The 20,763-nt window shown below is 61.7% G+C and overlaps 3 protein-coding genes and 1 non-coding gene across 5 annotated transcripts; 2 read left to right on the top strand and 2 right to left on the bottom strand.

The window, feature by feature from the left end:
• The first annotated feature begins 266 nt into the window (after positions 1–266).
• On the top strand, positions 267–1,694 carry LOC121084307 (ras-related protein Rab-39B-like). The gene is made up of 2 exons (XM_040585642.1): positions 267–496; positions 1,262–1,694. The coding sequence occupies exons 1-2, from the start codon at positions 282–284 to the stop codon at positions 1,692–1,694; spliced, it is 648 nt and encodes a 215-aa protein (XP_040441576.1). The 5' UTR covers positions 267–281.
• Positions 1,695–2,783: 1,089 nt separating this feature from the next.
• Positions 2,784–10,368, bottom strand: TAF12 (TATA-box binding protein associated factor 12). 2 transcript variants are annotated; one of them, XM_040586095.1, is made up of 7 exons: positions 10,060–10,131; positions 8,609–9,163; positions 6,554–6,805; positions 5,352–5,429; positions 4,932–5,046; positions 4,398–4,486; positions 2,784–3,257 (listed from the first exon to the last, which is right to left on the bottom strand). In XM_040586095.1, exons 2-7 carry the CDS (start codon positions 8,675–8,677, stop codon positions 3,222–3,224), a joined length of 639 nt encoding a protein of 212 aa, XP_040442029.1. In that variant the 5' UTR covers positions 8,678–9,163; positions 10,060–10,131; the 3' UTR covers positions 2,784–3,221. The 2 variants fall into 2 exon arrangements, with proteins under 2 accessions (XP_040442029.1, XP_040442030.1); XM_040586096.1 differs by lacking the exon at positions 8,609–9,163 and having other exon boundaries at positions 10,060–10,368.
• On the bottom strand, positions 10,305–20,660 carry LOC121084520 (discoidin, CUB and LCCL domain-containing protein 1-like). The gene is given in 16 exon segments (XM_040586092.1): positions 10,305–10,936; positions 11,532–11,654; positions 11,806–11,843; positions 12,045–12,135; positions 12,329–12,421; positions 12,518–12,686; positions 12,778–12,899; positions 13,629–13,823; positions 13,934–13,971; positions 14,112–14,245; positions 14,414–14,486; positions 14,693–14,744; positions 15,148–15,285; positions 17,804–17,915; positions 17,917–18,026; positions 20,528–20,660. Coding segments are annotated over 16 exon segments (1,869 nt in total). The 5' UTR covers positions 20,628–20,660; the 3' UTR covers positions 10,305–10,655.
• LOC121085933 lies at positions 10,491–10,619 on the top strand. The gene has a single exon (XR_005827246.1). It is a non-coding gene; the product is annotated as a U11 spliceosomal RNA (small nuclear RNA).
• Positions 20,661–20,763: the final 103 nt, after the last annotated feature.

Genomic DNA, 20,763 nt, shown 5'->3' with positions numbered 1-20,763 from the left:
ACTGGGAGGTAACACACACACACCCCCATGTATGCAAATGGCTTTGTCACTTGATGGGTTCCTGTCCCAGGGCCACCTCTCTGGGAAAATGGGACGAGGCATGCCCTGAGTGCATCCAGCTGGATGGAGCCAAGACGAAGGGAACTGGGGGGGGCTTCAAAGGGGCACCCCGGGCAGGCAGGAACGCCTCCTGGGTGGAGGAGCGGAGGCAGCCGGCGCTGCCTGCCCGGACACGCACCTGGTGCGGGGGTGGCGGGTGCCGGCAGACGGTGGAGGTGCCGATGGAGCCGCGGTGGCAGTACCAGTTCCGGGTGATCATGCTGGGCGACTCGACGGTGGGGAAGTCCTCGCTGCTGCGGCGTTACACGGAGGGCATCTTCCTGGACGCCGTCAACCAGACGGTGGGGGTGGATTTCTACGTCCAGTTTGTGGAGCTGGAGCCGGGGCTGCGGGTAAAGCTGCAGTTCTGGGACACAGCCGGGCAGGAGAGGTTCAGGTGGGTCCAGCTCCGGCCATGAGTGGGGTGATGGAGCTGGCGGGGTGTGTCCCCCAGATCTGGGGTGCTGGTGGGATGCTGTAATCCCAGCCTGGGGGCTGTGTTCCCACCAGTGCCTTTGCTGGGGGGAGCCCTGTGGGTGAGGAGCCATGATGCCCAGCACCACAGAGGCTGCAGGAGCCTGGGTGAGCCAAAGCCAGGGGCAAAGGAGCCCTTGGGGGTGCCTTGTAAGTCCTTGCTCCGGCTCCAAAGGGCATACGGGCCTCCTCAAAGCACCCCTCTGCCCCACCAGCTGCAGAGGGCTGGGGGAAGAGGCTGGGAGCTCACTGCCAGGGCTGCCTGCCACCCACTGGGCTGGCTGTGGGGGACAGGGCAGCTCAGGAGATGTGGCTGCATGGGATAGGAGAGCGCCAGGACCGGGGCTGCGTGGGATGGGGAGCACCGGGGATGTGGCTGAAGGGGATGGGGAGCACCGGGGACGTGGTTGAAGGGGATGGGGAGCACCGGGGACGTGGTTGAAGGGGATGGGGAGCACCGGGGATGTGGCTGCAGGGAACAGACGAGCTTTGGTGGCCAAGCAGGGACAGAGCTGCCTGGATCACCTGCTGATACAGCAAAAGGACCAATTCTCCTCCTTACAGTGATTTGAGGGCAGCTGCAGGGGAGAGGACATGGCTGGGGCTGCTCTGCAGGCACAGGAGATGCTGCTGAGGTGGCACAGGGGGGCCCTGGGGGCCGCTCACCCCCTTTCTTTTGGCACCCCAGGTCAGTCACTCGCTCCTACTACCGCAACTCGGCTGGGGGGATGCTGCTCTTCGACCTCACCAACCGCGCGTCCTTCGAGAGCGTCCGGCAGTGGCACCGGGAGGTGGTGGACACAGTCCAGCCGTTCCGCATTGTCTTCTTGCTGGTGGGGCACAAGAGTGACCTGGCCGGGCAGCGGCGGGTGGGCAGGAGGGAGGCAGAGAAGCTGGCGGCCTCGCTGGGCGTGCAGTACATCGAGACCTCGGCCAAGGATGCCAGCAACGTGGCCCAGGCTTTCCAGATGCTGACACTGGCCATCTACCAGGCGCTGCAGACGGGGCGGCTGGCTCCCACCGAGGCGTGGGATGGGGTGAAGAGCAGCGTCCCACTGCCGGCGCCACCCAAGGCTCAGGCACTGGGAAAGGACGAGAAACGGAAGAGATGCTCGTGTTAGAGCTGGGGACACTGGCAGCCTGTCCCGGCTGGGCTGGGACACCCGGCTGTGCCTGTGGGGCGCGGGAGGCAGAGAGCGAGCGGCTGCCAGGGCGCATTAAACACCCGCTGTCCACCTCTGCCTGCCTCTGTTTTCCTGGGGAAGGGGACGTGGCCAGTGCCCCCGCTGCCCGTGGGGAAGGGTGAAATCCCCAGGCAGGCTGGGGCTGGGGGCTGCAGAGGCGGGTGTCACCCTGTTCCCCTGTTCTCTCCCCAATCCCCTGTGTCCCAGGCTGTCCCTCATCTCCCGGAGAGGCACCGCTGGCCCTCCTGACACTCAGGTCCCACATCCAAGCAGTGTTGAGCTGAAACCCCTTTTGGTACCCACCCCTCGCTCAGAGCTGGTCTCCCCCCGGGCACCCCGAGCCGGAGCAGCCGCTGAGCAACTCCGTGTTCCCCCAGCAGCAGCCGAGCACGGCGGCGGTGCAGGAGCAGCGTCCCCCCGCCCCGAGCACCCATCCGACTGGCCTCGTGAGAGCCGGCGTGCCTTTATCACGCTCCTCAGGCGGTTACAGGAGAGCAGACAGCCCGTACTGGTTTCTGAATTGCTTCAGCCAAGGTGGTTTCCCCGGGAGGCACTGGGAGGATGGGCCCCACTCCTGCCCACCAGCTCCCCGTTGTGTGGGGCAGCTCGTGGAGGCACCGGCTTCACCACCACAAATGGCATCCGTGGCTTCTCTGACAGAGGCTGAGCAGAGCAGGCAGGAACGGGCAGGGGGACGTGGCCTTTCTCTATGCCCCAGGCAAGGAGAGAACCAGCATCACCTCCATTTCTTGTCCTCAGTTCCCCCGTCCCACTCCCAACGGTCCGAACATCCAAGCGATGGACAAACTACCCACCACAGGCTGGACGTGAGGCAGGCGAGCGCCGGCGCAGCCCCACCAGCACGGCAGAGGCCGGCCAAATCCTGCCACTCACTCTATAAAGGCCGGGGCAGGAGATCTCTCACCAGAACAGCACCACACACAGACATCAGACGACGCGCTGGCCGCCCGTTCCGCTCACCACCCCTCCTGCACACTGCCTGAAGAGCACAAGACTGTGCCGTGGTTTTAGATTAATAATTTCTTTATTCATGTAAAACAAATGCAAGTATTTATATAAACACTGACATTACAAAGTACTGGAGCAGGTAGGGGCAGGAAGGAGGAAACAAAAACCTCTACAGATGCTTCTAATACTGTCCCACACAAGATCAAATGCTCTGTCCCTTGGATAATCACTTATACGATAAACCACTTTCAAGTCACAAATAAAAGTCTTTGTTTTGAGATATGTTGCGCTCTTAGGAGGAATGAGGAAGGGGGCGTAGAATGTTTTTGGCAGATCTCCTCATAAAGTCAAGATATTGCTGCACCATTAATAAAAAATATATGCTTCTCTGTAAAGCATTAAAAAAAATATCCCATGGATGGCATCGTGGAGGCTTCAATGGAGAGGCAGATATCCCAAAATGCACTGGCATCTTCTCCCGGCTCTTCCCAGGGGCTATTTCTTGGTAGTTTTGCGAATCAGTGCCATTCTCTGCAACAAGAAAGAGAAAAACGTGGGAAGCCGAGCCCCTCAGACAAGGTTACTGCCAAACAACCCACAGCCATGCAGGAACAAGGGATCTCGGGTTCTCTCAGGACACCGTCTGACTCGTTTCCACACAAGTCTTTCAAGTCTGTTTGAATCTTAATGGGGTCCCAAGCTGGAGCCAGAGGAAAAGAAAGGAAAAGTCTGCGCTCCCCTCCCGGACACCTGGGGCTGGCAAGTAAAACACCGACAGCGAGGGGCAACGGGGTTAAACTCTCCTCCAGGCCTCCTCTCTCCAGCCAGCAGCTGTGGCAGGAGCTTCAGGAGGGGAGATGCAATATCATCTGTGAGCTCCAACGGCTCCTGCAGGGCAGCCCCTCCCCTGGCGCTGACCATGCTTAAAAAGCGACGGCCCAACTCAGTTACAGCAACATTAAGAGGGGAAAAAAAACCCCAGAGCTGCTCAACTCCAATCTGCACCTGAAATCCCAGGACAACGGTGTGCTCTCTGCTACACCTTCCCAGGCCTCCAGGTTTTTTGCAGCTATTTAAATTCTTATGGTGGCGAGTGGCCGAGGCTCCTGACCCTTACACGCAGACGCAGCAGGTGCCGTACACTGCTCGCAGAATACCCGAGCGCGGCATTGGGCTGCAGACATCAAACAGCCCCAGGAACTTGAGCCGCAGCCTGTCAGAGCCCTGCGGTTCACCAGGAACATCCAGACTCCTGGAATGGTTCAAGGGGCTACGCCATCACTGAACCCCCCGTGCCTGGGTATGGATTTCCTACTGAACCAGGGGAGCTGGCAGTGTGTTTTCAGTCCCTTCTGCGCAAGATCTGCAAGGGCGCAGCTGACACGTTAGTTGGCTCCTCTCAGCTGTTTTTTAACCCTTCCAAGCTGGGCTGCCCTTTGGACAGCAAGTACTGCTGCTTCTCTTAGGGTGTAGCCAGCACCACACCGCTGCAGGGGAGCCAGAGCAACTCCAATCCTCCCTGCACAAACGGGTGAGGAGGCTCTGGAAGTTATTTCAAGTCCAAACCACTTGGAAGAGGCTAAAAATTCACATCGTGCCAGGAGTCCACGACCACCCTCCCCATATCAGGCTTCTACTACAGGATTCTCAGTGTTACCGAGGGCTCCTCACCTGTTTGTGAGCTTCTGTAGTGCAGGCTTTTTTGTAGGGCCTGATTTCTTCCGAACCAAAGCCTGGGATCCACATGTTCCACTGACGCTCTGGAAGAGACAGCGCAGGTCAGCACGCTCTACCGCAGCCGCCCGCTGCAAGAGCGGCCACATCACCCTGAACACATGGGCAGCACGCCTGCCCGGAGCCAGCGCGGGAGATGTGCTGCCAATCCGCACGCCAGCTATAAAAGCTTCACAAAAGCAGAGCAGCGGAGGGGTGCACAGCACTGGACGTGCTAAAGACGCAGCCCCCGGTGCTAGGGACCTTCCACCAGGCTGATGGGACAGCTACAAACCGCAGAACTGCAAAAGCTGGAGAGGGGACAGTCAGGGGCAGACACCCCATTCATTTCCTCCTTATTAAGGCATTATTAAGTAGCAACAATCTGTAACTACTCACAGGTTTCCACCCCAACACTGCAGCCATGCTCTCACTTCAGGGCACATGCCCAGCCCTCAACTGAGGGGTTGAGGGGGAAACAAAATCACTCACCAAGATGCAATTGCACATCTTTCACTTCCAGGGTGTTCGACTTGCGATGCCGTGCAAGCTGGCAGGCAGCTGTCACCACGCTCTCTATGAAATCATCGGCGATCTGCAACAGCATCTGTGGCAGAACAAGGGCGACAACCAGCCTTGTTAGTACTGAGCAGCTGAAATTATGCGGAAAGTATGAAAATGAACCCTCAGAAGCTAGTATTTCAAAGGCGTTGGCTACAATTGCCATTTTAAATCCCTTTTTGACAGTGGGATGCAGAAACAGACATGGATGGCTGAAGCCTGCAGCGAACATGAGAATACAGAAGCGTAAAATGAACCAGCGCTCTCTGCCTTGAACAAAGGGCCACCGATCCATTAAAAAAATTCCCAGATTAGCTCTTTTTGCAGCCCCTCCCGTGGGCTGGTACCTACTTCCTCCACATCTTCATCCAGCTGCTCGTTTGGATCCACCTCACGCACCAGATCTTGCAGTTTCTTCTTGGTTAAAACCTGCGCATGCGGGAGAAGAGGAACAATTCACTGCCTTGCTTTAGCAAAGGAGCTGCCCATGCAGCACAGCCAGAAAAGACCTCCTCCCTCACTACCCCCAAGTCATGTGTGTTGACACAGCGTTATCAGCTCAGGAACGGCAGAGATAAGAAATATCAGGCATTAAGGAGTCATTTTCAAGCATCAGCGTTGCTCTGAACAGAGAGTGGAATGCAGCAGACCAGGGTAAGTGTCTTGTGCTAAGCTGGCACTTAAAATGCCACTGGCTGAAGCAAGGCTGCTGGCAAGAGGGGACAAAGGCAAAACTAGAAGCCTGAAGAGGCAGGCAGCAAGTGCAAGTGACATATCAGTGACCACATTTGTGCTCAGGGCACAAAGGAAGTACTTCCGTGGCTCTAGCATTTATCAGCTTTAGCGTTTCAAATGGAAACAGAGAGATATGCGAGTGCTTGGTTATTCCAGGGCAGAAGGCAGCACCCTCTCAGCCCAAACACTGCAGGGACACTTAAGTCTTGTAAAAGACAGATGGACGTTATCACCACTGATCTGTCAGCCTGGGCAGATGAACCAGGCACTCGTGAAGAATCCTGCCCTTCCTGCTTCCCCAACACCAAAGGTGCAACTGCTGGACGTATGTTTGTGTCAGGGGACTGGTACACTTCCCAGAGGGCTCCCCCGCACCAGTGAAGCCCGCAGAGATCCAGGGCCATTCCTGGAGCACTTGCTGGGCAGCAGCATACTTCACACACGTCAAAGACTCCACACCACAAGCAAACACACGAGTCACAGCTCCGGGCAGCGATGCTGCCACTCGCACCACCCCATTAAGATGGAGGCTACAAATCTGCGCTTTTATTTCTCCCATCTAAACCACATTTTAAAAGATTTTCCCAATCACACCCTCAATTTTCCTGAGACTGAGAAAACCTCCACACTTACAGCGTTCATACCTCATCCAGCCTGAAAGTGCCTGGGCAGGAAGGAATACATGGAGATGTTTGCTCACTCAGTAACTGATACTTTAATAGACGTGAAGTTTTTGCCAGTAATTTAAGGAAAGGAATTAAGTCACAGGCAGGTCTGAGCATCTCCCCCAGTGTCCCTAAAGTCAAGGATGAAATTACCTGGTTGCTTTCAGGACTCAGCCGTCCTCCTCCGCTGGGCGTCCCCGGCATCTTTGCCACGGTGGTGCTGTTGGCCATGGAGCTCTGGGGGGGAGTGCTGGCTGGCTCTGGCTTTATCGAGGAGAAGTTGGAGAGGTTGATCAAGGTAGAAGGGCCAAACTGGTTCATAATCTGTTGGGCTTTAGCTTTTAGATCATAAAGCTTATCTAGGTCCTGCTTCTTCTTGGGGTTGTGGGGACCCAAACCAATCAACTGGAAAAGGAAACAAAAGCCACAGTTAGCAAACAGAGAAGGAATTCAATGGGGCGAGCGCATCTTTGCCCAGAGCAAACCGCAGCGTCCCGGCAGGGCCCAGGGTTTATAGAGGATCTGGGTCCCTCTGGACACAGCAAGAGCGGAGGAACAATGTTTAGAAAAGAAAACCTTTCCTGGCATGAAAGGTGAAGTTTGCCAAGAGAAGTGCCGTGGCTGCACGCAGTGGGGCAAGAGGCAAGAGGCTCCCACACGCGCGTCCACCCCTCACCCGCCGGTCAGGGCCTTTCTGAACACATTCCACTTGGACCACAGGCAGCTTCAAGGAAGAGACCACACAGAGATTTAACTAAAGGACACAGCTCGCTCCTGCGGCAGCAACGCAGGGGAACGGCAGGAGCACCGGCTCGGTCTTCATCTCTGCACTCCACGGGCCTGAGAAGGTGGCAGGGTTCAAGCTCCCTCGGGTGCCTGCCGTGGGGTGGAGGTCTCCTTTTCGGCAACACCGCGCTTCAAGGCTGGCCTGCAGTGATCCGTTGACGCGGGCTTGACAACACAGGGTTCATTTTTGGTTCCAAGAGCGCGAGTCTGGGTTCTCAGAGGTGATGTGACAGAGAAACAGGCGGGTGCCCACACCTTCGATTTGTTCTTCCCACACTGGGAAACTGCCAGCCACAGTAAACGAAGTCAGATTTACTGAGCTGTTAACAGTGAACCAGAAGTGGGTTGTGGCAGTTTCACTGGTTACTCAGATCTTCCAGGTTCACCCTTTGGTGCCTGAAGTTACTCAGGCCACTGAGCTAACATGCAAACTAACTGACAACTACCGTATTTCATGGCTGGAAGGCTGCAGACACCAGGCTTGACGAAGCTTTGCTCTGTCCTTGCTGCTCTGTAAAAGGAAACTCGTCCAAACCCTGGACCTGCCACCCCCACAAGCGCTTGGGCAGCAGCGACAGGTCTGTCCTGTAAAAGGAGCATTGAAAGAACAGTTTGATGTAACAGCCCGTCATGCAGCTGGGGCCGCAGCAGCTGCTGTTGGGCCCAGAGATGGGTGAGAAGCAGCCACTGAGAGCAGCTGCGTCTTCCGAAAAGCGGCATCGCAGGGTGAACTTACAAGAGAAGAGACTTTGTTTAAATCGTTTTACAGCACATTCACACACAAAGTGATGAACAAAGCATCCGCTACCCCGAGCTACAGACATTTTCCTCCTCATCAAAGCAAGCTTTGTTAGTTTGGATTAATTCATACCGAAACACAAACCAGAAATCACACAGGAGTACTTAGAAGGGGCTGCTTTAGTGCTTCTTTTCACAGCACACTCATGCACTGCGCACCTACGGACACGGAGCCCTTTTAGGAGAATTTATATCCAAGACACGCTTCTGTAGCACCCTCAGCAAGTTTCTAGCTCAATTTTAGCTGAATTAACAATGTAAAACCATCACACTCGCACCCTAAAACCCTTCAGCTGGTACTTCTGGACAAGGAGCTCAGCACAAGATCAGTGTGCTACTCTTGGTTTATAGCTTAGGCTGATCTCTGGCTCTTCACCCCCCGCCTCACTTCACAAATCCATAAAGCAGCAATCCTTACCCACCATGCAGGGGAGAAAGCTCTGAAATCCTTGGGCAGAAAGCGCTTTATAAGCATAAAGTTGGTTTGTTCGTTTATTTCCAGATCTTATCGCACCCTTTTCATGGTGCCATTAAGATCACCAAACACAAAACTAACGGGCTGCGCAGATTCCCAGGACAAATCCCACATGCCGGCCCCGCGGCAAGCCCCGGCAGTTTACTTACAGCTATCTGAGTGTCTAGATCTTTAATTACATCAGCAACCGCTGTGGGACCAGCAAATGGAGAGGCCATTTTCCAAAGCCTTCCCAGTACGTCAGCAGTCAGCGTTAACCTACTCTCGCCTCCTCCTCTTCCGTATAACTCCCATTCCTACAGGAATACCAGATATTTTTCGTATCACCCGTTCTATGGTAAGATCGCAAGAGGACAGTTTCACGCAAGACAGCACGCGTCACCCTTACTACAGCGCAAGAAGGTTTATCTGTCAGAAGGTATCACACAATCCCGAGCAGCACGTGAGCATACGCTGCTGCAGGGGACAAGGCCTCTCCCAGAATCCTGAAGCAGGAATAGAAATTTGGCCAAAATTCACTTTTCTGTCAGAAGACAGAGTGTCTTGGTAATCTGCCGTCAGCAACGATGCGAGGTGTGCCCAGACCTCTGCAACAGCAGCTTCCCTCCGCGGCAGGAATAGGGCTGGCGGCCGCGGTCACAGCCGCTGACTCTCAGTGATCCATGTAACTCGTTAAGCACTGGTGCTACAGCGCAGGGTTACACCTGTAATTAAAGTCTATGTTAAAGCCAAACCAACCTTCAGCACGTTCCCTGGAGCACTCAGGGGCCTCCCGCTTCCATTGAGACATAATGATTTTCACCAAGTATTTAGATAGGCTTGCAAAGGACTGTACAGTCCAAGGGTCTCTTTATTGTTAACAAACCGGGAAAGTTCTTGGGTTTTGCTTTAGTTACTATAAATGTGAGACAAAGTCCTCCCCTACGCTGCTAGGGGAAGCATCTGTTACAAGCACTTATGCATTAGGTGCGGTAGCTAAAAGGGAAGGAATAAAAAAGTCCTGTTCTTCCCCCTGGATGTGTTTGTCAGATGTTGAAGGGGAACTCAAACCTCCTTCCTCCTCGACGCAGAGCTTCCAGCCTGGCGTTTCCCCCCGAAGCACGGACACTCGGCGTCCGGGGAGGCAGCAGCTCCACACGCGCCGCTCACCAAGGTTTTCTTCCAGCATCTCCCCAGCCAGCAGCTCAAAGAGGCCACCAGCCCCACGGCTGCCCGCGGGAACGCCGCTACGGGGCCGCACCGAACCTCCCCGCCGGGCACGGCCGAAGCCGCCGGGAAGGGCCAAGGTCACCGGCAGCTACCAGGGGCCCACACCGCCCCGGGCCGGGCCCCGCCGGTCAGCGCTGCAGAGGGCACCCCGCAGGCCCCGCCACCCCCCGCAGCGGCTGACCGCCGCACGGGCCGGGAGGGTGAACACCGGCTCCGCACCCGGCCCTTCCGAGAGCCGCCCCGGGAGCGGCGGGGCACGGCCTGCCGCGCCCGCCCCCCGCTCCCTCCTGGGCCCCGCCACATCTTAGGCTGTAAGCGCCGGCGTAGAACAGCCGGAGCCTCCCGCTGCTGGCGGCCAGGCCCCCTCCGCGCCCCCCGTGCCGTCCCGTACCTCCCCATGACCCGCGGGCAGACCGAGGCACCGCCGCCGGCTGCGCTCCCTCCGCCGCGCACCCCGAGCCCTTCCGGGGGCACCGTCCGCCGCCACCCGGAAACGCTTCTGCGCGCCGCCAATCAGAGGGAACGTGGTTGCGCATGCGCGACGCCGCGCCCGCCAAAGGCGCCCCCCCTCCTGGGTGAAGCCGCCCCAGCATGCCCCGCGCGATTTGCATGTCGCTTCGAGGCGGGCAGCGCGGCGTGGAAACGGCGTTTTTTTGTGGCAAAAACCTGCGGGAGCGCGGAAAGAAACCACGCGGCGTGGAGGGAAAGAGCAGGGGGAAGCCAAGATCCGAGCGCGTTCCTCCGTGCGCAGCGTGCGCAATCGCCGTGACCTCAGCAGCACCCTGGCGCTTTCCGGTGGCGGCGGGCGGCAGGCGCAGCTTTAAAAAGGGCTTCTGCCGTGCGTGGCACGGGGGGGGCCCATGGCCGCCCTCGCGGAATCGACATCAAGAGATTTCGGAAGCACAATTTTTGCAGGGGGGGTCGCCGGTAACCGCCCGTTCCGGCGCCCCGGGTACCGTCAATGGTAGATGAAGCGGGGCCGCGGCCTCACAAAGCTTCGTGGTAGACGTGCGGGAGCGCGCCCGGTGAGGCGGGGCGCGGTGGGGGGGCGTGGTAGCGGGCGGGGCCCGCCGGGTCGGGCTCGCCGAAGGGCGTGGCGTACTCGGGCTCCGGCGGCAGCGGCTCGGCGTATTCGTGCCGCTGTCCCGGCACGGCGTAGTGGCTGAGCACCAGCGGCAGCGCGTAGCCCTCGTCCGGCGGCGGCTTGAAGGTGGAGGGGCCCGGCGGGCTGCCGGGGCTCTGCTGCAGCAGGTCCGGCTCGGCGTACTCTGCAACCGGGGGTGCTGGGCTGGGTGCTGGGGCGGCAGGGGGGCTGGCCCCGCGGCCGGGAAGGGGTCACGGTGCTGGTGCTGGGGACACTCGGGGAGGTTTGGCCCCGCGGCTGGGAAGGGGTCACGGTGCTGGTCCAGGGGTACTGGGCTGGGGACACTCAGGGAGGTTTGGCCGCACAGCCCGGGGGAGGGTTACGGTGGTGCTGGGCTGGGGACACTCCGGGACGGGGGGGGTGGGGGGGAACGGGCACATCTGGACACGCAGGGCTGGGGAAGGCTGGGCAGATGTGTGCCAAGACGCACCCGAGACAGGGTGCCCACCCTGCGGGGACGGGCATAGAGTGGGGCTCTGGGTGCCCTCCAGCCACCTTCCAACGCCCTCCCCCGACATGCGGTAATAATAATGAAAATAAATAATAATCCCTGCCAGGGTCTCCCTCTTGCATGGGACCATGATGCAGGGCAGGGGTCAGACCAGAGTGGTGCTGGGGAGGGGCAACTGGCACCCCAGGGTGTCCCCAGAGTGCAAGGGGGGAGACACGACTCCAGCTCTGGGCCAAGGGACCCGTTCGCACCCTGCTGACCCCGTTACCTGGTGAGTGGGTCCGGCTCAGGTCCCCCGGCGCAGCTGCCGTGGGGAAGGAGGCCAGCGCGGAGCTGGGGGGCGGCAGGCTCTGCAGCGAGCACACCTGGCTCGACTCCAGTTTGGAGTGCCCTGAGCAGAAACCCCTGGTTGTCACCTGCTGTCCCTCGGGGACAGGACGGCTCGGGGCTCAGCTGCAGCACCGGTTAAAACACCTACACCCCTCCTGAACTTGGCCCCGCAGCACAGCGGGACCCCCGGGCAGGGGTTGGGGACCCTTTACCTTTCGTGATCCCGCAGTTCAGCTCTGCTGCCGGCTTTCTGCCAAGGGGAGAGCAAGATGGGGGTGAGGGGTCCCAGCCACCCTGCGCCCACCATCCCCCTACCTCCTTGCGCCCCCTTCCTGGGGGGGCTGCGCCCTTTGATACCCAGCGAGCAGCCAAACAGCCACCCAGAGCACCCGCGCTTTGGGGAGGCACCACCGGGTCCCCCGGGGCACAGCAGGGGCAGGATGGGACCCACCTCTTCCTGCGGCAGAGGAAGGCCAGCAGCAGGAGGCTGGAGCAGAGGAGCACGAAGCCACCGACGAGCAGCATCACCAGCAGCATGGAGCCTGGGGAGGGAGGGCAGCTCAGACCGCAGGTGCCCCATCCCACCTGTCTGCACCCATGGGTGCCAGGAGCCCACCCCATGCAACCAGGGAAGGAAAATGGATGTGTTGTCACGGGGGGGGGAGCTTAAAGCCCACATGGGTCTGTTGGTGCCTGGAGCACCCATGTGACAATACTGTACCCCAAGGCACCCACCTGCCTTCTCCGGGTCCAGGGCAATGCCGGGGATGGGTGTGTGGCTGCCCGGGTGGCTGGTGGGGACAGGGACCTCCTTGGGGATGCTGGGCACTGCAGGGCAGAGTGGGGACCATGAGCATAGTGGGACCACCGCGGTGTGCCCAGGGGAGGTCCCGGGGGAGGTGTGGCTGTGGTGGAAGGGCTCACCGTAGGGCCGGGGCGCACGGACCCGCGCCAGCTGGCAGCCCACCAGGGCCACCTTCAAGGCCACGCGCTGGTGCCAGCTCTGTGGCATGACACGGACATAGCGGGCGACGATGGGGGGTATGAAGGCATTGGAGACCTCCCCATGGCTGTCGATGTTGCCCTCAAAGACCTGCCAGAGAGGGTGAAGCAGGTACCCATGGCTGAATAGCTGCAGGCAGGGGGTCTTGTGTGTCCCCCCCCGTTGTCCCCCCTGTGCCCACCTTGTCATCCTGGCCACTGCTGCCTCTGTAGGGTCTCCAGTTCTTGCCGTCACGGCTGGAGGAGACATGGTAGGACGTGACGTAGTAGTTGTGCTGCTTGGAGGAGCCCGCTGTGATGATGCCTGTCGGTGCAGGGGTGAGCCCGGGGTGGGGGTGGGCTGCTGTCAGTCAGGGGGTGCGGGGCTGGGGGGGGCTTTGGGGGGCCACCCTGTGCCCCAGCATACCCCACTGCACAGGGCAGAGCTTTCCCAGCCCCATCTCTGGAATACCCAGGTCCCTGCTGGGACAGGACTGGGGGGCAGGACATCACCCCCCAGGGTTCCCTCCAGCCTTCGAGGGGGTTTAGGTGGCAGATTCGAGTGTGGACCCCCCACTCTGCCCCTGGGAGCTGATAACCTCCGGCCCCGGCTGCCAGCCCCACATTCCTCCCTCCTCCAGCCTCCGGCCGGACAATGTCCCCATTTTCCTCCCGCGGTCGCCAGCCACCACCACACAAAGCCCCCGCTCCCGGCAGGCTCCGGCCGAACAAAGGGCGCTCGCTGGCACCAGATGCAAGAGCATAATATTAACTTGTTCATCCCAGAAACGGCTGCAGATGAGGGGGGGGGTGCGGGGACATAAAGGGGACAGGGGGATAGCCCGGGGCGGGAGGGTGGTGGTGCTGTTGCATGCCAGTTTGCACCAGTAAACACAGCACAAGGAGTTGCAGTGACTCCTGAGGGTTATGGGGGGCACAACTGCTCTGGGTAGTTGGGGGGTGCAGTGAGGCTGGCACCTATGTCACCCCAGGGAGGACAGCATGCACAGGGACAAGGGCGGCTGTTGTCCCCCCTGCGATGGCCAACGCTCACCTGTGACTTTCCTGCGGGTGCCCAGGTCCAGCTCCAGCCAGGCAGCCTCAGTGCTGGGTTCGGCTGCCCAGGAGTGGCCAGTGGTGCCCAGTGCTGCCCGGGTGGCCACCCAGGCTCGGTCCTGGCCCAGCGCATCCACCTCGTGCCACCAGGACGAGGCGTTGAAGGCGGCCACCTCCAGCGCATCACCGCAGGCTGGCAACGGGAGACGGCAGGTTGGGTGCCCAGTGCTCCCAGCCGGGCATATGGGGTGGCACTGGGCTTGGCAGCCAAAATTGGGGTTTAATTTCAGGGGAAATATATACCTTTGTGGAATATGAGCCGCTTCTCAGAGAGGGAGCCCCTGCGGGGAGAACATCAGACGGGGCGGGGGGTCCCAGGGGGATGGCAGGTCCCCGGTGTCAGCATGGATGGGCCCCACGGGTGTGGGGTGCAACCGGAGTCCCCAGCCCTGCCCCCCCCCCCCCCCCCCCCCTTGCCCACCTTTTGGAGTGGAGCCCGTTGGCGAAGGCCGACTCGTAGAGCGTGATCCCCTTCTCCCGGGACAGGGTGACCTGCCCGCCCAGCTCGTCCGCAATCACCCCGGCGTGCACGGCCGCCTTGCACAGCACCGAGGTCTGCGAGGGGGCGAGAGCGGGCACCCATGGGGCACCCCGCGGCCCAGCCCACCCCCCCAGCCTGCTGGGGGTGGCAAGCGGTAGCCACGCGTGCTGAGGACTGTCCCCGGGGGGTGCACCCATGGGTGCTGCCCGTGCCCCACGGGGCGAGCCAGGCTCTGCACTTACATCCCGGTAGCCCTGGCTGGGGTTGCCCCAGATGTCCCCATCGATGTCCTTGCAGCCCGCAGGGCAGTACACGCTGAAACACGCGGCGAGGGGGGGTCAGGGCTGGCCCCCCGTCCGAATCCCCTCTGCTGCCCGCTTTGCTCCCCACCCTGCCGCAGCTGCACCCCAAGAGCCCGGGGGTGAGCACGGCCCGAGCTCCCGGGGGAGGCAGGGGGCCAGGCAGTGATCCGGGGCCGGGGGCACCAAAGCAGGGACCCCTCGCAGTCCCCGGCCACTCACCTGACATGCTCCTGGGTGTAGTGGGTGCCTCGGACCAGGCAGGACACTAAGTCTGCAAGGCAGGGACACCCCAGGGTGAGGGACCCCCACAGCACCCCATGCCCTCCCCACTGAGCCCTGCTCTGTTCGGGTGTCACTCCCCAGGTCCCCACGTCAGGGGTGGGGGGGTGGATGACCCCTCGATTCCTGCAGCCGTCAGCCCCCTGCCACCATCTGCAGTGACCATGGCTCTGTCTGATATTGGGGTGCTGGGGGGGGAGGTCCCAGGTGGCTGGGTGGCCTGGGGGTCTCCCACGTTGTGTCCCCACCAGCAAAACCACGAGGTTCAGGGCAATGGGTGCCCACCCTGGGGTCAGCAAGGAGCTCCCTCCATCCCGGGCCGTGCCCCTGCCGCTGTGGGCCAAGGCACAGCCTGGGGTGGTCTTTGCACCCCTGGGGATGTCCCCCCCCCCTACCTGGGTGCTGCGAGGTGGCATAGGACAGGAGGAGGCCCCGTCCCGAGCGGTGGCTGGTGCTGTTGAAGAGGACGGTCACGGTGCTGGAGTTGGTCAGCAGGAGCGGGGTGGTGGGGCCGGCGTTCCTGCAGTAGGGCCCTGCCGACAGCGATGGGGCCATGGAGAGGGACGGGGCTCCCTGGGGAGCGGGCACCCAAGCCCAGGGCTTCACTTGCCCCAGCTCAGCCCCCACCAGGGTCAGGGGTCCTCAGGCATTTGGCTGTGCCCAGGGTGGTCCCAGCCCCAGGATGGTCCTGGCCCCAGGATGGTCCCATGCAGGGTAGTCCTAGCCCCAGGGTGGTCCCAGGCCAAGGTGACCCCAGCCCCAGGGTGGTCGCACGGTAGGGTGGTCTGGGCCCCATGCCCAGGGTGGTCCCACAGCAGGGTGGTTACACCCACGCTATGGGGGGGGCCTGGGGCACAGCCCACCACAGCTCTCCCTGTCCCCCACCTCCTCCTCTTGCACTGTGCCCCCACAGCCACAAGCAGCACAGGGTGGTCGCAGCCCCCAGGCACAGGGGGTCAGAGCTAGACCAGGTTCCTGGGGGGCACCCCAAGATGTCCCCACCTCCCCCAGCAGGGACAGACAGGCTCCTGGCTGGGCAGGGACCCACACACACTTCCCACAAATGCTTCCCTGTGGACACCTGCTGCTGGGGCTGGCACACATGGCACAGCCCCATGGGACCCCAAAACAGGGGCTGTGTCCTCACGCTCCCCCCCCGTCTCCCCTTTCACAGGCGCCACCAAAGCTGCCTCCTAAATCCACCCCTCGTTTAATCTAAATTAATTTGCTGTCTCCATCTGCCTGATTAAAACTTCGGCTTAGCAAGCAGGCAGGTTCCTCAGGGACATCTCTGGTCCCAGCTGGGGACAAGAGGTGGCCCCAATCCCCAGACCGCCATTGCTCCTGGTCTGCGTCACATCCATCACCAGGGCCTTGGTGCACCCAGAGATGCTCTGAGCAAATGCCACCATTGCCCTGGGGACAGGGAGCCGTGTCCCTGTGTCCCCATGGTGCTGGTGGTGAAACCCTGCCCCGTGGGGTTGTGCTGTGCCTCAGTTTCCCCACCTTTGCCCTGCTTGGGTCATATCTAAGAGGGCGAGTGCAGGGGACATGGGACACGCATGTGCAGGATGATCGCAGGGTCACAGCCGTGCTAGAATGGGGCTCCGCGTGGTATGCAAGTGAGATGCCGATGAGATGCTGATGACACACAGGCACAGATTTCCTGCCAGATGCCAGGTCAAATGCCCAGGGTGGCCCCGTGCCACCCTGCCCTGGGCAGATGCTGCCACATCCGGCCTGGTACCCCCCCCTGGCTGGGGGCTCCAGAGGCACCCTGAGTGCTGGGAACCCCCCAGCCCACCCACAGGCTGGAGGCTGCTGCCCCCATGGGGACCCCAGCACGTCCCCGGGCAGGATCAGGCCGGGTGCCAGACACCGGGTCTGAGTCAGCAGGAGGGAACCCACAGCCTCCGGCTGCTCCCACCGCTTCCCGAAAAACATCTGGGACTTCTCAAGGGCCGGCGTCAGCCGCAGGCGAGGGAGCGGGACCCCGGCCTGGCCTTGCGTCACCCCCTGCCCACCCGCACACAGGCCCCTGGCGAAGGCACCCAGAGGGGCTGTGGGTGCCCAGCCACCTCCCCTCGCCCCCCACCGCCTCTGCCAGCCCCCCGCGAGCATCCTCTGGGGGTCCCCCCCCTTTGTCGCATTGCTCTGGGCCAGGTGGTCTCTGGGCTTTGGGGACCCAGATGGGGACAAATGTGTCCCCAAGGCCACAGCAGAGGGGATGGGGATTGGTGACCTCACGTGCTCTCACCCCCTCTGGGTACCAGCCCAGAAAGGGTGAGAGCCCTGGAGAACAGGGAAACATCCCGGTCCCAGGAGCCGTGGCGGATCCAGGCTGGCTGGCTCCTTTCCACCCAATGTTTCCCACAGAGTCCCCTGCCCCTCACCGGGCCTCGGGGCTGCTCCTCCGTCCCCCCCCACCCCAGCAGTGATGCCTCCCCCTCCCCATTCCCCCGAGACATCTCCCCCAGCACCCGTCACGCTCCTGGTGCTGTCAAATCCCTCCAAGACCATTAAATCTCTCCAGGAAAATCCTGGAAGCGTTTGGGCAGTGTCTGGGTGGACAGAATTAATTAATCAGTGGCTGCATCTGGTCCTGGCTGGATGCTCCCCCCCCCCCCCCCCCAAGCTTGGCAACAGCCCCCTCCTCGGGCACCCCCATCCTCAGATATCACCCTCCTTGGATACCCCCTGTATTCAGGTAGACCCCTCCTCAGATATTCCCATCCTCCAATATCCCTCTCCTGGGATAGCCCCCTCCTCGGATACCCCCTGTACTCAGGTACCCCCATCCTCAGATACTCACCTCCTTGGATATCCCCTTCCTCAAATACCTCTGTCCTCAGGTACCCCCCCTCCCAGATATCCCCCCCCTTGGGCACCCCCATCTTGGTGTACCCCCCCCTCCCCATGATGAAACTACCTAAATCCCGCGTCTTCCTGATATTCTCCTTATCCAGGACTTTACCTCATGTGACACCACCCACCCCATCCACAGCCCCTCAGCGGGCACTGCCTCAGCTCCCCCCAGGACCCCCCCCTTACCATAGGCAGTGCCAGCCTGGGGGTCGGCGAGCAGCAAGGAGCTGCGAGTGCAGCGCTCGGAGGGCTCCAGGTCCACGTCCCCGAAGGCCAGGAGGAGGGAGGTGCCCGGGGGGGGCACGCAGGCGCCAGCGGCAGGCGGTATGGTTGGGGTAGGTGCCCGGGTAGTTCTTGGAGCTGAGGGTGCCACTGTGGGGTGTCAGCAGCGTGTGGCCACAGCCGTCCCCTGCAGAGAGACCGAAGGCGGGGGGGCTCAGCTGGGCTGCTCCCTGCCTCAGTTTCCCCAGTTGGCATGGCCCTGGGGACACCCCATGGGCACCTGCAGCCCTTTCAAATGTTTTCCTCATCTGAAACTTTTTTTTTTTGGTGTGTGTGGCTTTTCTGGCTGCTCCCTGCACCAGGGACAGTCCCCAGGGTGAACTGGAAATGAGGCTGCCTCAGTTTCCCCCACACCCACCCAGTGCAGACCTGCACCTCCCACTCCTCTCCATCCCCAAGGCCAGGAGGACCCCAATTTTGGGGGACACAAAACGATGCAAGCAGGAAATACCCCCCCTACATGGGGCTGAACAGCACTGAGCAGCCCCCAGGAACTCCTGGCTGCAGCCTCGACCTTGAGGATGACCTTGGGCAGCTGCATCCCCACCGCCTCCTCCCCGGGGGGATGCCAGCACCACCACAAAAGGGGCTTTTCTCCCTGCTTGCTGCCTGCAGGCAAGAGGGAATATCCTGGAAACTTGAGTTGAAAGCCGGGATTTCTGGGCAGGATTGGGGCAGGGAGAAGGGCAGGGAGGGGGAAAGCACTGCTCAGCCCGTCTGCATGGGCTGGGGGGTGTGGGGGTCCAGGGTTCAACACCCTCCACCTCCTGCATCCCCAAAAAGCTGCTGCTCCTGCCAAGCATCATCCCGGCACAGCCAGAAAGAAAAGCAGTGACGGGCATGGCTTCGCCCCTGCCTTGGCTTCCCTCGCCGTCGCTGGGAGACGGCACAAAGCACCGGAGGGGAAAATCCTCCAGGGATAAAAAAAAAGGGGGGGCCGGAGATGGAAGATGCCAGCCCCCCCACAGATCCCACTCCTCTCCAGCCTGCAGGAAGGGCTGGCAGCCAAACTGGGGAGGGGGGTTATGCTGAGACCTGGGCCGGGGTGCGGGACTGGGTGAAATCCCCAGTTTGCCCCTGGCTGGGCAGCAGCCCCTGTTACAGCCCAGCCGGGCAGGATGAGGCCCTCCGGGGCTGGGGAGGGGCACTGAGGCTGCCAGAAAAGCGGCTTCCAGAAGGGCTGCTGTGCCGACGGGGGAGAAGTTTGGGGTATTTTAGGAGAGTTCCCAGCACGGAAGGTCGGCGCCACCAGGATCTGCATGGAAATCCCTCTGTGGTCAGGAGTATGCCCAAGCTGGGGGTCTTGGATGGACCACCTGGCTGCAGCCCCATGTTGGCGAGTGTGGAGGAGCTGGGAGACCCATCCTGGGAAAAACGCATCCTGGGAAAGGAAATCCTGGGTAAAAGCATCCCAAGCGTGGCCAGCGCATGCCGGGCCAGCATGCCAGAGATAAACCGGGAGCTGCAGGCGCACTCGGGGATTTGACTCCTAAGATGCGTCCAAGGCGCCGGGAATGGCGAAGGCAGAGCCACAGGGCTGGGGAAGTTGCCCCCAGCCACCAGAACATCCTCCCCGAAAAAAAATCAATTGCGAAAAAATGGGAAAACTGGATTTCTGCTGGATGAGGGCGAAGCTGCGGCCGGGTCGGGCCCCCGCTGGGGCCATCGCTGCCAGGGATTTGTTTGTTTTCTCACAGGATGCAGGAAAGACACAACCGGGTGATGCTCCGGGAAAAGCCCAGCACGCTCCCACCTCCGGCAGGCTGCCGGCCCCGGGAGAGCTGCCCCGCGTCCACCGACGGGGTTGGGATCCGGTGGAAACACGCTGCGGGATGTCTCCCAAACCCCACCTGGGAACGCAGCGGGGTTCTGCCCCCCTCATCCCGCCCTGACCCGTGCCTCAGTTTCCCCTCGCTGAGGACGGTGCTTTGGAAGCCCCATCCTCGTCTCCTCGGTCTTCCATGAGTCGGGGATGAGCAGTGCCGGGGAAAATTGTGTGTTTGGGATGAAGTTCGGCTGAACATCCCCTCGGGGCCTTCCCAGACCCTGGCCGATGCAAATCCCTCCCAAGCGACGCTGTCGGGGTCCACAGCATCCCCGGGACGGAGCCCCCTGCCCCCCTCTCCCAGCTCTCCACCGTAAGCTCCAGCGATCCTCTTAGCCCGGGGCAGAGCTGGGCCCCTGGGGATCAGGGATTCCCAGGGAAAGCCCTGCGGGCGGGACGGAACCGACGCCGAGACCCCCGGGACCCCCGGGCAGGCGGCACCTTGGCACTGGGGTGATGCAGGGGGTGGTGGAGGCAGGGGGGACCCCGTCCCGTCCGGTACCGGGGCAGAAGGACCGCGGGGACCCCGTCCCGTCCGGTACCGGGGAGCCCATCCTGGCCCGCTCTCTGTCCGCACGCAGCGAGGCGCCCGTCCCGTCCGGTACCGGAGCAGAGGAGAGCCCGTCCGCTCCCCGTGCCGGTCCCGGTCCCCACCCCGGGCGCAGCACGCAGTCCCGGGCGCGTGGCGGCGCGCCCCCCATCCCGCCGAGTGCCGGGGAGCCCCCGGGGGTGCCGGTAAGAGCGGGACTCCCCGTTACCGCGTCCCGGGTGCCGTGTCCCGTCCGCCCCTTCCCCGCACTCACCGTCCTGTCCGGCGCTCGGGCGCAGCGCCAGCGGGCCCAGCAGGAGGCAGCGGCGGAGAAGCGCCAGCGCCAGCACCCCCCGCCCGCTGCCCGCCCGCATCCTCCCGCCGCCGCCGCCGCCGCCGCCGCGGCCCCGCCGCGCCCGCGGCCCCGCGCCCGCCCCCGCACGCCGCCATTGGCTGCCGCCGCCCGCCTCCGCGATGCCATTGGGCTCCTGGCTGTCAGTCAACCGGCAC

The sequence above is a fragment of the Falco naumanni genome, chromosome 3 (genome assembly GCF_017639655.2).
Source record: "Falco naumanni isolate bFalNau1 chromosome 3, bFalNau1.pat, whole genome shotgun sequence".
Lineage (NCBI taxonomy): Eukaryota > Metazoa > Chordata > Aves > Falconiformes > Falconidae > Falco > Falco naumanni.
This window is presented reverse-complemented; position numbering and strand designations above follow the sequence as displayed.